The following is a 13,691-nucleotide window of genomic DNA, read 5'->3' as shown; positions in this document are numbered from 1 at the left end:
AATATTACAACACCCACAGATTTGCCACCGCTTTTAGGGAGGTACTGTTTTACAGTCTATGCAGAGCATGTGTATCTACAGCCACACATGCCATCAAACGGAAAATGTTACCTAGTAAGCATCTGTTTCTGGCATGTAATGTTGTAGATTCACATGCGCCCGCCCACCTTCCCGGTCGCTTGTGGCTGTAAAAGTCTTTGCTACACATTAGCATGCATGGGCCTTTTACTTACTTTATACATCACTCAATTCCTACACCGACTGTGGGGAAAACAATCTGAAGAAGGAGTTGATGCCCATGCACATTACCTACAGGAGTCACTATACCTCGTGACTCTGAAGACTTTTCGAACAAAAACAACTTGCAACCTTCTAGACCTAACACTAGATTGCGGAAGTATGCAGAGCATGTTAATCCACAGCACATGATGCTTACTGGGTAAGTAACATTTTCCTTTTTTCACCTCCAGCTCCTTACCCCCAGCTTGTGCAGAACCTTATTTTATGATCAGAAAATGTGATTTGGCCGAAAACAAATTCTGTAATGCAAAGGAATGCACAACACATCCCTACAGTTTTCCCACTTACTAGCCTCCTTTATGTCAGTCCAAACACCTACTGCACAAATCACCCATCTCCCCCCTTTTTAAATCTTAATGAGGACTTTAAAGACTGCTGTAGTCAATATTGTTTCTTTTTTTGTCTGAATTAGTTATTTTTTTCGTATAGTGTGGTAATAAGTGTTACTGTGTAGTATTCTGGTGGGTACTGTAGTTAACCACAGGTGCCCCTGGGACATCATTTGTACTGTACTCCAATTAAATAACCATAATTCTCCCCTTGGGGTGTAGACTCTGTCCAATTAGTGAGATTGTGCAGTCAAGACTTACTCTATTAGGTGCTAGGAATAAAACTCTGATGCAGTATCTGGTTTATTATTCGTAATTCTTCCAAAATCAAGTATTGTTTATTTCAACACACTATCCAAGGAGAGTCAAGGTTCAGATCTGAGAACTTAGCTTCCAGTGAGATGTGGAATAGTACCAGAGACCCTGGGGTGTCAATAGTAAAGGAATACTCACCAGCAAACTGCCCATTAATAAGTAAGTACGCATGGGCCAGGAGAAAGGGCCTGGAGCCAGGATATTGGTTCATCACATATCCTCTACTGTGTGATGCATCAAAAATCTTTCCATATAAAAACTGTCACTAATCATACCCCAGGTTATCTCTGAGAGCCTTGAGTCCTCTTCAGGTAAGTTTCCAGGGTTGGGGTCGGATGCTGAAAATGTACAGATTAAGTGAATCACACTCGGGCTTGCCACAGTGTTCCCTTCCTCTCTTTTAGGATGTTAAGTGCAGTGGAAATTGGATGTGGGCTGCAAAGCTTCCAGGAGAGGGTGCAGCACTGTATGATGCCTGTGTAGCAATGTGTAATGTCATGGCTGAGCTGGGCATTGCAGTTGACGGTGGCAAGGACTCTCTCAGCATGGCAGCACGTGTGGGTACAGAAACAGTGAAAGCTCCAGGTGAGTCATGACTCATGTACTTACTCCATTTACTTGTTTCATTTAGAGTTTTTAACTAATGTACCTTTATGTGACCTTCAGTGTCTTCTTCGTCAAGTTAACGACCAGGTACCTGAGGATTTTTGTGTTATAACCGCCCCCCTCCCCCCCCCTTCCCCTTTCTATTGTCCTATAAAGGATGGAAATTTGATAAGTTGTTAGGTTCAGAGCCGCATCCTTGGGTCTTGCAGATGCTACTTTTGATGCCCTTACATGGTTTGGGAGGGCACTAAATAACTGAGAGAAATTTTCTTCACCAGTTGAACTCCCAAATGCCTCTCTTCTCTCCCATCATAGTCCTCTCAAATGCTCCTTCCTTCTCCCCAGCCTCAATGCTTTTAAATACTCCAGGCCCTACTTAACCATTCAGATTTGGCAAAGCTCCACTATACTTCTGAAGCAAGAGTATTGCCATATGTTTATTCCTGTTTATAAAACCTTGACTTGTACTGAGATCCTCATGTTTTTTTTTATTTTAGAGACTTTTGTTTTCTAGGGATTATTCTATCCAACCAAGTTTCTTACCTTCAGTGGTGCTTGGCTGTGTCCTTATGTGTTTCTTTTAAAGTTACAGTTTATATAAATAATTTGTTTTGAATATTAAAATGAGTCCCATATGACATTGCATGAGTTAATATGCTTTTCATATCACGTTTAATGTGGTGAAAGTTTGAATCCTTTGAGCTCACCAATTAGACTGTCAGCTTTCTCTTTTGGCCAGACACTAACCCCTCACTAGGGTCTGTCGAACAGCATCATACCATATCATCTTAGGAACTCCACACTTGTAGCTAGTTCCTCACACCTCAGTAAGAAAACCATTAGCTCGCGCTTTGCTACACACATTAGACGTTACCTTCCTCTGATGATATTTAACTGTAAATACAGCAAATAACCGGTCATACATGGGGCCCTGGAGTGACTTGAGGTCTGAATGAACAAGAAATGAATCACACTATGTTTTTTAAGAACAGCAAATTGTGGAAGACTCTGCCTTCTGTGTTGGATCACTTTATACTGCCCGCCCAATTCAGATTGTCTCAAGAGGTTAAACGAGCCACTTAGCATTAGTGTGGAGTCTGGTTTAGAAAGAGATCTACGGAGGCCAGGAAAAGAAAGAAGGGTGTGAATTGCTTTATTCAGCGAGTATCCTTCCTAGGCCATACGGTATGGTCATTCTAAAAGTTGTAAGTAGTAGCCTGACCTTGGCCTTTGCTTATTGGTTCCCTACCCCACCCCACTTGTCCCCTTTATTTTAAGCCTAGGACTATGTGGAGGATAAGGATGGCTGAGCAGAGAAGTCTGTAATAATACTTATGTTGAGGTTCTGTAGTGACTTAACCCAAGAGATTCCTGTAAGCAGGGGTTTTTACAATTATTTTATTCTGGTGCTAATAATGAGCCACTAAAGGATGGCAGGAGCTGATAATTTTAGGCCTATGTCTTTTTGGCTCGTCTTTAGTCTGCAACCTCAAAATGTAGGCCTTTTGCATGGTCCCACATTAGGTTGAAAGTAGAGTTCAGTAGAGAGATCTCTACTGCATGGGGATTTTGGACCTTGTAGGAAAAAGAGCTTTCCTAGATATCTTCCTTAATAAAAAATAATTTTGAAAACAGAATGTTCGATGGCATCTGTCGCTGTAGATACGCATGTTTTGCAATAGCTCGCCATCTGGTGTTGGGCCGGAGTGTTACAAGTTGTTTTTCTTCGAAGAAGTCTTTCGAGTCACGGGACCGAGTGACTCCTCCTTTTGTGTCCATTGCGCATGGGCGTCGACTCTATCCTCGATTGGTTTTTTTTCCGCCATCGGGTTCGGACGTGTTCCTGTCGCTCCGAGTTTCGGAACGGAAAGATAGCTAAATTCGAAAGGTTTCGTCGGTATTGTTGCGTTCGGGATCGGCGTAGTTAGATTCAACACCGCATCGAAGATCGAAGAGCTCCGGTGCCCTTCGGGGTAGTTTTTCGATCCCCAGTCGGGGCCTGGTCGGCCCGACCGCGTGCAGCAGAACGCCGATGGAACGGACCCCGTTCCGTTTCTGTCCCAAATGTCACAACAAATACCCCTATACAGACCAACACTTGGTCTGTAACCTGTGCCTGTCACCTGAGCACAGTGAAGACACCTGCGAGGCCTGTCGTGCGTTCCGGTCCCGAAAAACTCTCCGAGACCGTCGAGCCAGAAGACTTCAAATGGCGTCTGCGCCGACAGCCCACCAAGAGTTCGAGGAACAAGAAGAGGAAGGTACCTTCTCGATCCACGAATCGGACTCCGAGGAATTCGATGACCTACGAACCGTGAGTAAGACGTCGAAAACAACACATAAGAAGATTGACAAGGCCCAGGGGACGCCACTGCCACCAGGCCATGGCTCGACCCATAAATTCGGTGACCGACCGTCGGCACCGAAAAAGGCCCAAACAGTGCTGAGACAGTCCGACTCCGGTCGAGACACCGGTACGCAGCCTTCTCGGGACCGAGAAAGTGCTGGAGACAAGCATCGACACCGAGATAGCGGTGTAGACACGGCTCGACGCCGAGATAGCGGCACCGACGAAGATCGACGCCGAGAGGTTTCGGACCCGAAAAAGAGAAGTCAGCTCGGAGCCGAAAAAAGATGCAGACAGGGTTTCGGTGCCAAAACAACCTGCAACCGACCCAGTTTCAGGCTCTTATACAGAGGAGCATTCACTAACCTCCCAAATGCGAAAGCATAAGTTCGAGGAAGAGCTGCAATCTACCGATGTAGACCATACGCAAAAGCGTATCTTCATACAGGAGGGAACAGGGAAAATAAGCACCCTTCCCCCTATTAGAAGAAAAAGAAGACTGGAGTTCCAAACTGAACAAACACCACAAACAAAGGTGGTGAAAAAGGTTACTCCACCACCCTCTCCTCCGCCTGTAATTCACGTCTCACCAGCACAAACTCCATCACATTCCCCAGCTCACACCACCATGAGCCAGGGTGACAAGGATCAGGACGCATGGGACTTATACGACGCCCCAGTGTCAGATAACAGCCCGAAGGCATACCCTACGAAGCCATCTCCACCAGAGGACAGCACTGCGTATTCTCAAGTGGTGGCTAGAGCAGCACAATTTCACAATGTAAGCCTACACTCGGAACAGGTCGAGGATGACTTTTTATTCAACACCCTCTCCTTCACCCACAGCTCCTACCAAAGCCTGCCTATGCTCCCTGGTATGCTCCGGCACGCAAAAGAAATTTTTAAGGAGCCGGTCAAAAGTAGGGCAATCACACCAAGAGTGGAAAAAAAGTATAAGGCGCCCCTTACAGACCCTGTTTTCATCACTGCACAGCTGCCACCAGATTCCGTCGTTGTAGGAGCAGCTAGGAAAAGGGCCAACTCCCACACATCTGGGGATGCACCACCCCCACATAAGGAAAGCCGCAAGTTCGATGCAGCTGGAAAGAGAGTCGCAGCACAGGCTGCAAACCAGTGGCGCATCGCCAACTCTCAAGCACTACTTGCGCGCTACGACAGAGCCCATTGGGATGAGATGCAACACCTCATTGAACATCTACCCAAAGACCTACAAAAAAGGGCAAAGCAAGTGGTTGAGGAAGGTCAAAACATTTCAAACAACCAGATACGCTCCTCCATGGACGCAGCAGACACTTAATACATCTGTGACCATCAGAAGGCATGCATGGCTACGAACGTCTGGGTTTAAACCAGAGATACAGCAGGCAGTTCTCAATATGCCTTTCAATGAAAAAGAACTGTTCGGTCCAGAAGTGGACACAGCGATAGAAAATCTTAAAAAGGACACGGACACTGCTAAAGCAATGGGCGCACTCTACTCCCCGCAGAGCAGAGGAAACTACGGCACCTTCCGCAAAAAACCCTTTAGAGGGGGGTTTCGGGGTCAGGCCACACAAGCCAGCACCTCACAGGCAACACCGTCCAGTTACCAGGGACAGTACAGGGGAGGCTTTCGGGGCCAATACAGAGGAGGGCAATTCCCTAGGAATAGGGGAAAATTTCAAAGCCCCAAAACCCCTGCAACTAAGCAGTGACTCACATGTCACTCATCCCCTCCACACAACACCAGTGGGGGGAAGAATAGGTCATTATTACAAAGCATGGCAGGAAATCACTACAGACACTTGGGTTCTAGCAATTATCCAACATGGTTATTGCATAGAATTTCTACAATTCCCTCCAAACATACCACCAAGAGCACAAAATTTATCACAACATCATTCCGAGCTCCTGCAGACAGAAGTTCAAGCACTATTGCAAAAGAATGCAATCGAATTAGTACCAAACACACAAATAAACACAGGAGTTTATTCACTGTACTTCTTAATACCAAAGAAGGACAAGACGCTAAGACCAATCCTAGACCTCAGGATAGTAAACACATACATCAAATCAGACCACTTTCACATGGTCACACTACAAGAAGTGCTACCATTGCTCAAACTACACGACTACATGACAACCTTAGACCTCAAAGACGCGTATTTCCATACACCAATACATCCATCGCACAGGAAATACCTAAGGTTTGTATTCAAAGGAATACATTACCAATTCAAAGTATTGCCTTTCGGTTTAACAACAGCACCAAGAGTCTTTACAAAATGTCTAGCAGTAGTCGCTGCACACATCAGAAGGCAGCAAATACATGTATTCCCGTATCTAGACGACTGGCTAATCAAGACCCATTCGTTAGCAAAGTGCTCACACCACACAAATCAAATCATACAAACCCTCTACAAACTGGGGTTCACCGTCAACTTCGCAAAATCAAACATCCTGCTGTGCAAAGTACAACAGTACCTAGGTGCCATAATAAACACAACAAAAGGAGTAGCCACTCCAAGTCCACAAAGAATTCAAAACTTCAACAACATCATACAACGCATGTATCCAACACAAAAGATACAAGCAAAGATGATATTACAACTCCTAGGCATGATGTCTTCATGCATAGCCATTGTCCTGAACGCAAGACTGCACATGAGGCCCTTACAACAGTGCCTAGCATCACAATGGTCACAAGCACAGGGTCACCTTCTAGATCTGGTGTTAATAGACCGCCAAACTTACCTCTCGCTTCTATGGTGGGACAATATAAATTTAAACAAAGGGCGGCCTTTCCAAGACCCGGTGCCACAATACGTAATAACAACAGATGCTTCCATGACAGGGTGGGGAGCACACCTCGATCAACACAGCATACAAGGACAATGGAACGTACATCAAACAAAACTGCATATAAATCACCTAGAACTGCTAGCAGTTTTTCAAGCACTAAAGGCTTTCCAACCAATAATAGTTCACAAATACATTCTCGTCAAAACAGACAACATGACAACAATGTATTATCTAAACAAGCAAGGGGGGACACACTCAACGCAGTTGAGCCGGTTTGCACAAAGAATATGGCATTGGGCAATTCACAACCAAATTCGCCTAATAGCACAGTTTATCCCAGGGATTCAGAATCAACTCGCAGACAATCTCTCTCGAGATCACCAACAGGTCCACGAATGGGAAATTCACCCCCAAACTCTGAACGCTTACTTCAAGCTCTGGGGAACACCTCAGATAGACTTGTTTGCGACAAAAGAGAACGCAAAATGCCAAAACTTCGCATCCAGATACCCACACAGGCAGTCCCAGGGCAATGCCCTATGGATGAACTGGTCAGGGATATTTGCCTACGCTTTTCCGCCTCTCCCTCTCCTTCCTTATCTGGTAAACAAACTCAGTCAAAACAAACTCAAACTCATATTAATAGCACCAACTTGGGCAAGGCAACCCTGGTACACAACGCTGCTAGACCTATCAGTAGTACCACACATTAAACTGCCCAACTGACCGTATCTGTTAACACAACACAACCAACAGATCAGGCACCCCGATCCAGCATCGCTGAATCTAGCAATCTGGCTCCTGAAATCCTAGAATTCGGACACTTACAACTTACACAAGAGTGTATGGAAGTCATAAAGCAAGCCAGAAGGCCATCCACCAGGCACTGCTATGCAAGTAAATGGAAGAGGTTTGTTTGCTACTGCCATATTAATCAAATCCAACCATTACACGCAACTCCAAAAGATGTAGTGGGTTACTTGCTTCACTTACAAAAATCTAACCTAGCTTTCTCTTCCATTAAAATACACCTTGCAGCAATATCTGCATACCTGCAGACTACCTATTCAACTTCCCTATATAGGATACCAGTCATTAAAGCATTCATGGAGGGCCTTAAAAGAATTATTCCACCAAGAACACCACCTGTTCCTTCATGGAACCTAAATGTTGTCCTAACTAGACTTATGGGTCCATCTTTTGAACCCATGCACTCCTGCGAAATACAGTTCCTAACCTGGAAGGTTGCATTCCTCATCGCCATTACTTCCCTAAGAAGAGTAAGCGAGATTCAGGCGTTTACAATACAAGAACCTTTTATACAACTACACAAGAATAAGGTCGTCCTAAGGACTAATCCTAAATTTTTACCAAAGGTTATTTCACCGTTCCATCTAAATCAAACAGTGGAACTTCCAGTGTTCTTCCCACAGCCAGATTCCGTAGCTGAGAGGGCACTACATACATTAGATGTCAAAAGAGCATTAATGTATTACATTGACAGAACTAAAAACATCAGAAAGACTAAACAACTATTTATTGCATTCCAAAAACCTCATGCAGGAAACCCAATATCAAAACAAGGTATAGCCAGATGGATAGTTAAATGCATCCAAATCTGCTACCTTAAAGCTAAACGACAGCTGCCCATTACACCAAGGGCACACTCAACCAGAAAGAAAGGTGCTACCATGGCCTTTCTAGGAAACATCCCAATGCAAGAAATATGTAAGGCAGCCACATGGTCTACGCCTCACACATTCACCAAGCACTACTGTGTAGACGTGTTATCCGCACAACAAGCCACAGTAGGGCAAGCCGTATTAAGAACATTGTTTCAGACTGCTTCCACTCCTACAGGCTGAGCCACCGCTTTTGGGGAGATAACTGCTTACTAGTCTATGCAAAACATGCGTATCTACAGCGACAGATGCCATCGAACTGAAAATGTCACTTACCCAGTGTACATCTGTTCGTGGCATCAGTCGCTGTAGATTCGCATGTGCCCACCCGCCTCCCCGGGAGCCTGTAGCAGTTCGGAAGTTACCTTCAACTATTTGTATATACAGGGAGTGCAGAATTATTAGGCAAATGAGTATTTTGACCACATCATCCTCTTTATGCATGTTGTATTACTCCAAGCTGTATAGGCTCGAAAGCCTACTACCAATTAAGCATATGAGGTGATGTGCATCTCTGTAATGAGAAGGGGTGTGGTCTAATGACATCAACACCCTATATCAGGTGTGCATAATTATTAGGCAACTTTCTTTCCTTTGGCAAAATGGGTCAAAAGAAGGACTTGACAGGCTCAGAAAAGTCAAAAATAGTGAGATATCATGCAGAGGGATGCAGCACTCTTAAAATTGCAAAGCTTCTGAAGCGTGATCATCGAACAATCAAGCGTTTCATTCAAAATAGTCAACAGGGTCGCAAGAAGCGTGTGGAAAAACCAAGGCGCAAAATAACTGCCCATGAACTGAGAAAAGTCAAGCGTGCAGCTGCCACGATGCCACTTGCCACCAGTTTGGCCATATTTCAGAGCTGCAACATCACTGGAGTGCCCAAAAGCACAAGGTGTGCAATACTCAGAGACATGGCAAAGGTAAGAAAGGCTGAAAGACGACCACCACTGAACAAGACACACAAGCTGAAACGTCAAGACTGGGCCAAGAAATATCTCAAGACTGATTTTTCTAAGGTTTTATGGACTGATGAAATGAGAGTGAGTCTTGATGGGCCAGATGGATGGGCCCGTGGCTGGATTGGTAAAGGGCAGAGAGCTCCAGTCCGACTCAGACGCCAGCAAGGTGGAGGTGGAGTACTGGTTTGGGCTGGTATCATCAAAGATGAGCTTGTGGGGCCTTTTCGGGTTGAGGATGGAGTCAAGCTCAACTCCCAGTCCTACTGCCAGTTCCTGGAAGACACCTTCTTCAAGCAGTGGTACAGGAAGAAGTCTGCATCCTTCAAGAAAAACATGATTTTCATGCAGGACAATGCTCCATCACACGCGTCCAAGTACTCCACAGCGTGGCTGGCAAGAAAGGGTACAAAAGAAGGAAATCTAATGACATGGCCTCCTTGTTCACCTGATCTGAACCCCATTGAGAACCTGTGGTCCATCATCAAATGTGAGATTTACAAGGAGGGAAAACAGTACACCTCTCTGAACAGTGTCTGGGAGGCTGTGGTTGCTGCTGCACGCAATGTTGATGGTGAACAGATCAAAACACTGACAGAATCCATGGATGGCAGGCTTTTGAGTGTCCTTGCAAAGAAAGGTGGCTATATTGGTCACTGATTTGTTTTTGTTTTGTTTTTGAATGTCAGAAATGTATATTTGTGAATGTTGAGATGTTATATTGGTTTCACTGGTAATAATAAATAATTGAAATGGGTATATATTTTTTTTTGTTAAGTTGCCTAATAATTATGCACAGTAATAGTCACCTGCACACACAGATATCCCCCTAACATAGCTAAAACTAAAAACAAACTAAAAACTACTTCCATAAATATTCAGCTTTGATATTAATGAGTTTTTTGGGTTCATTGAGAACATGGTTGTTGTTCAATAATAAAATTAATCCTCAAAAATACAACTTGCCTAATAATTCTGCACTCCCTGTATATCATTTCAACCTTATATAGGTACATACTTAGTCACTCCATTGCATGGGCACTATTACTACAATACAACTCCTACCTCACCCTCTGCGGGGAAAAACAATCGAGGATAGAGTCGACGCCCATGCGCAATGGACACAAAAGGAGGAGTCACTCGGTCCCGTGACTCGAAAGACTTCTTCGAAGAAAAACAACTTGTAACACTCCAGCCCAACACCAGATGGCGAGCTATTGCAAAACATGCGAATCTACAGCGACTGATGCCACGAACAGATGTACACTGGGTAAGTGACATTTTCATTCTGTTGGTCATGCAGAGGTTGGGTACAGGACACCAAGACATTTGTTGAGTGTTGTGCAGTGGAGCTGCCTAGTAAAATGAAAGTTGGCTGCTTGGGATTTACAAGAGGGGAGTAAAACATAATTCTAAGTCACAATGGTGTAATATGTATGAGGTTTTTTTGAGGTGAGTGGTGTCCTCAGTATGGAAATGAAAGCTGAAATCATTACATGAATCATCAAGCCATATGTCTAAATACTTCACATATTGTTTTCATTGGTAAGACTACAAGCATCAATCCAAGATCTAATCTGCCCCAGGATTATTCTCCCAGGTCATAACTGCACATATTTATATATTTTGTTCGGAACTTTTTTCAATAGGAGCACTTGTTATCTCGGTCTACGCTGTCTGTCCTGACATCACTGCTACTGTTACCCCTGATCTCAAGAATCCTTCAGGGAAAGGTAAGGTTTGGCGTGGGTATGTAATTTGTAAACATTTCACAAATTCATATTTAGTTTACTCCCAACACTTTCATAATACATTTTGAAAATGAACATAACATTTGGAGATTATCTGCTTTTCCTTAATCTCACAAATTTTCTGATGTCACTTGTATGCCTCACCTGTTCACTGTAAGGATGTACACATCTGTGTGAATAAGTAATTCCTAAATAGCAGTTCTTGTATTAGTACAGTCTAGTGAAGACAAAGCTGCGCATGTTAGCCTTATTTCTCACCTGTAAAATCCTTCTGTGATTTTCATGCGACTTTAATAGTGTGGGCAATACATTGAAGTAGTACTACACCAGCTTCATTTCCAGCCCAGATATAATCACTGCTCACGAAAAGCACCAGTATTTCGACCTTTGAGTTCTGGGGCGCTTCATTTCAATATGAGCGTTAATCTTTTCCCTTCCTGTTGCCAAGTAATTTATTATAACTCTGGAGCTAAGACTCAGTCACCTACAACTGAATATTATATGGTGTGGTTGAGACCTCACCATGTGTTTTTTGTCGCAAACATTATCAGGTTCAATTGTGTTTCTTTAAGTAAATCCTTAGCTCTGTCATGGGTAACTGGGGTACAGAGAGTCAAGCTTAATCATAGGAACACGTCTAAAGCATTTAACAATTCCAAAAAAGTCAATAAGTAAGAAACACAACATAATAAAAATCCAACACCAACAAGCATTGGCAAAGCAATAGGTCTCACATACGCAAGAGCTAGTGGCTTTGGAAATGTGTTTCAGCCATTTTGTACACCAGTGTGGCTGCTGTTCAGCATGGCTAAAAGTTAGTGGTGTGGAGTGAGGTAGGGTAGGGTAGATTGGAGTGGGGTAGTTTTGTGTAGAGTGGACTATGGTAGTCACGGGTACAGTGGAGTGGGGTAAACTGAATTGTGGTAGACTGGAGTGGGGTGATTGACGTGGGCTGGAGTAGGGTAGTTAGAAGTAGGGTAGTTGGTAAATCGGCGTGATTGACTGAAGTGGATACATTGAATTGGGGTTGAGTGGGGTAGATTGCAGTGGATTGGAGTGGAGTGGGGGTAGATTGGAGTGGAGTGGGGGTAGATTGGAGTGGGGGTAGATTGGAGTGGAGTGGGGGTAGATTGGAGTGGAGTGGGGGTAGATTGGAGTGGAGTGGGGGTAGATTGGAGTGGAGTGGGGGTAGATTGGAGTGGAGTGGGGGTAGATTGGAGTGGAGTGGGGGTAGATTGGGGTGGGGGTAGATTGGAGTGGGGTCGAGTGGGGTGGGGTAGATTGGAGTGGGGTGGGGTAGATTAAGTGCATTAGTCGGGTTGAATTGGAGTGAGGCGGGTTGGATTGGAATTGGGCGGGTTGGAGTGGGGCGGGTTGGATTGGAGTGGGGCGGGTTGGATTGGAGTGGGGCGGGTTGGATTGGAGTGGGGCGGGTTGGATTGGAGTGGGGCGGGTTGGATTGGAGTGGGGCGGGTTGGATGGGAGTGTGGCGGGTTGGATTGGATGGGAGTGTGGCGGGTTGGATTGGATGGGAGTGTGGCGGGTTGGATTGGATGGGAGTGTGGCGGGTTGGATTGGATGGGAGTGTGGCGGGTTGGATTGGATGGGAGTGTGGCGGGTTGGATTGGATGGGAGTGTGGCGGGTTGGATTGGATGGGAGTGTGGCGGGTTGGATTGGATGGGAGTGTGGCGGGTTGGATTGGATGGGAGTGTGGCGGGTTGGATTGGATGGGAGTGTGGCGGGTTGGATTGGATGGGAGTGTGGCGGGTTGGATTGGATGGGAGTGTGGCGGGTTGGATTGGATGGGAGTGTGGCGGGTTGGATTGGATGGGAGTGTGGCGGGTTGGATTGGATGGGAGTGTGGCGGGTTGGATTGGATGGGAGTGTGGCGGGGTGGATTGGATGGGAGTGTGGCGGGGTGGATTGGATTGGGAGTGTGGCGGGTTGGGAGTGTGGCGGGGTGGATTGGATTGGGAGTGTGGCGGGTTGGGAGTGTGGCGGGGTGGATTGGATTGGGAGTGTGGCGGGTTGGGAGTGTGGCGGGGTGGATTGGATTGGGAGTGTGGCGGGTTGGGAGTGTGGCGGGTTGGATTGGATGGGAGTGTGGCGGGTTGGATTGGATGGGAGTGTGGCGGGTTGGATTGGATGGGAGTGTGGCGGGTTGGATTGGATGGGAGTGTGGCGGGTTGGATTGGATGGGAGTGTGGCGGGTTGGATTGGATGGGAGTGTGGCGGGTTGGATTGGATGGGAGTGTGGCGGGTTGGATTGGATGGGAGTGTGGCGGGTTGGATTGGATGGGAGTGTGGCGGGTTGGATTGGATGGGAGTGTGGCGGGTTGGATTGGATGGGAGTGTGGCGGGTTGGATTGGATGGGAGTGTGGCGGGTTGGATTGGATGGGAGTGTGGCGGGTTGGGAGTGTGGCGGGTTGGGAGTGTGGCGGGTTGGGAGTGTGGCGGGTTGGGAGTGTGGCGGGTTGGGAGTGTGGCGGGTTGGGAGTGTGGCGGGTTGGGAGTGTGGCGGGTTGGGAGTGTGGCGGGTTGGGAGTGTGGCGGGTTGGGAGTGTGGCGGGTTGGGTTGGATTGGATTGGATTGGATTG

General features: G+C 45.9%; 1 protein-coding gene across 2 annotated transcripts in view; it reads left to right on the top strand.

The window, feature by feature from the left end:
- Positions 1–13,691, top strand: part of PFAS (phosphoribosylformylglycinamidine synthase) — a 546,904-nt gene that overhangs the window by 353,212 nt on the left and 180,001 nt on the right. For both annotated transcript variants that reach the window (XM_069244293.1, XM_069244295.1), the window contains 2 exons: positions 1,349–1,529; positions 10,990–11,073. In XM_069244293.1, the coding sequence (XP_069100394.1) occupies positions 1,349–1,529; positions 10,990–11,073 (265 nt within the window). The remainder of the gene's footprint in view (positions 1–1,348; positions 1,530–10,989; positions 11,074–13,691) is intronic.

The sequence above is a fragment of the Pleurodeles waltl genome, chromosome 7, assembly GCF_031143425.1.
Source record: "Pleurodeles waltl isolate 20211129_DDA chromosome 7, aPleWal1.hap1.20221129, whole genome shotgun sequence".
Classification (NCBI taxonomy): Eukaryota; Metazoa; Chordata; class Amphibia; order Caudata; family Salamandridae; genus Pleurodeles; species Pleurodeles waltl.
The sequence above is the reverse complement of the archived record's forward strand: the minus strand, read 5'-3'. Positions and strand labels throughout refer to the sequence as shown.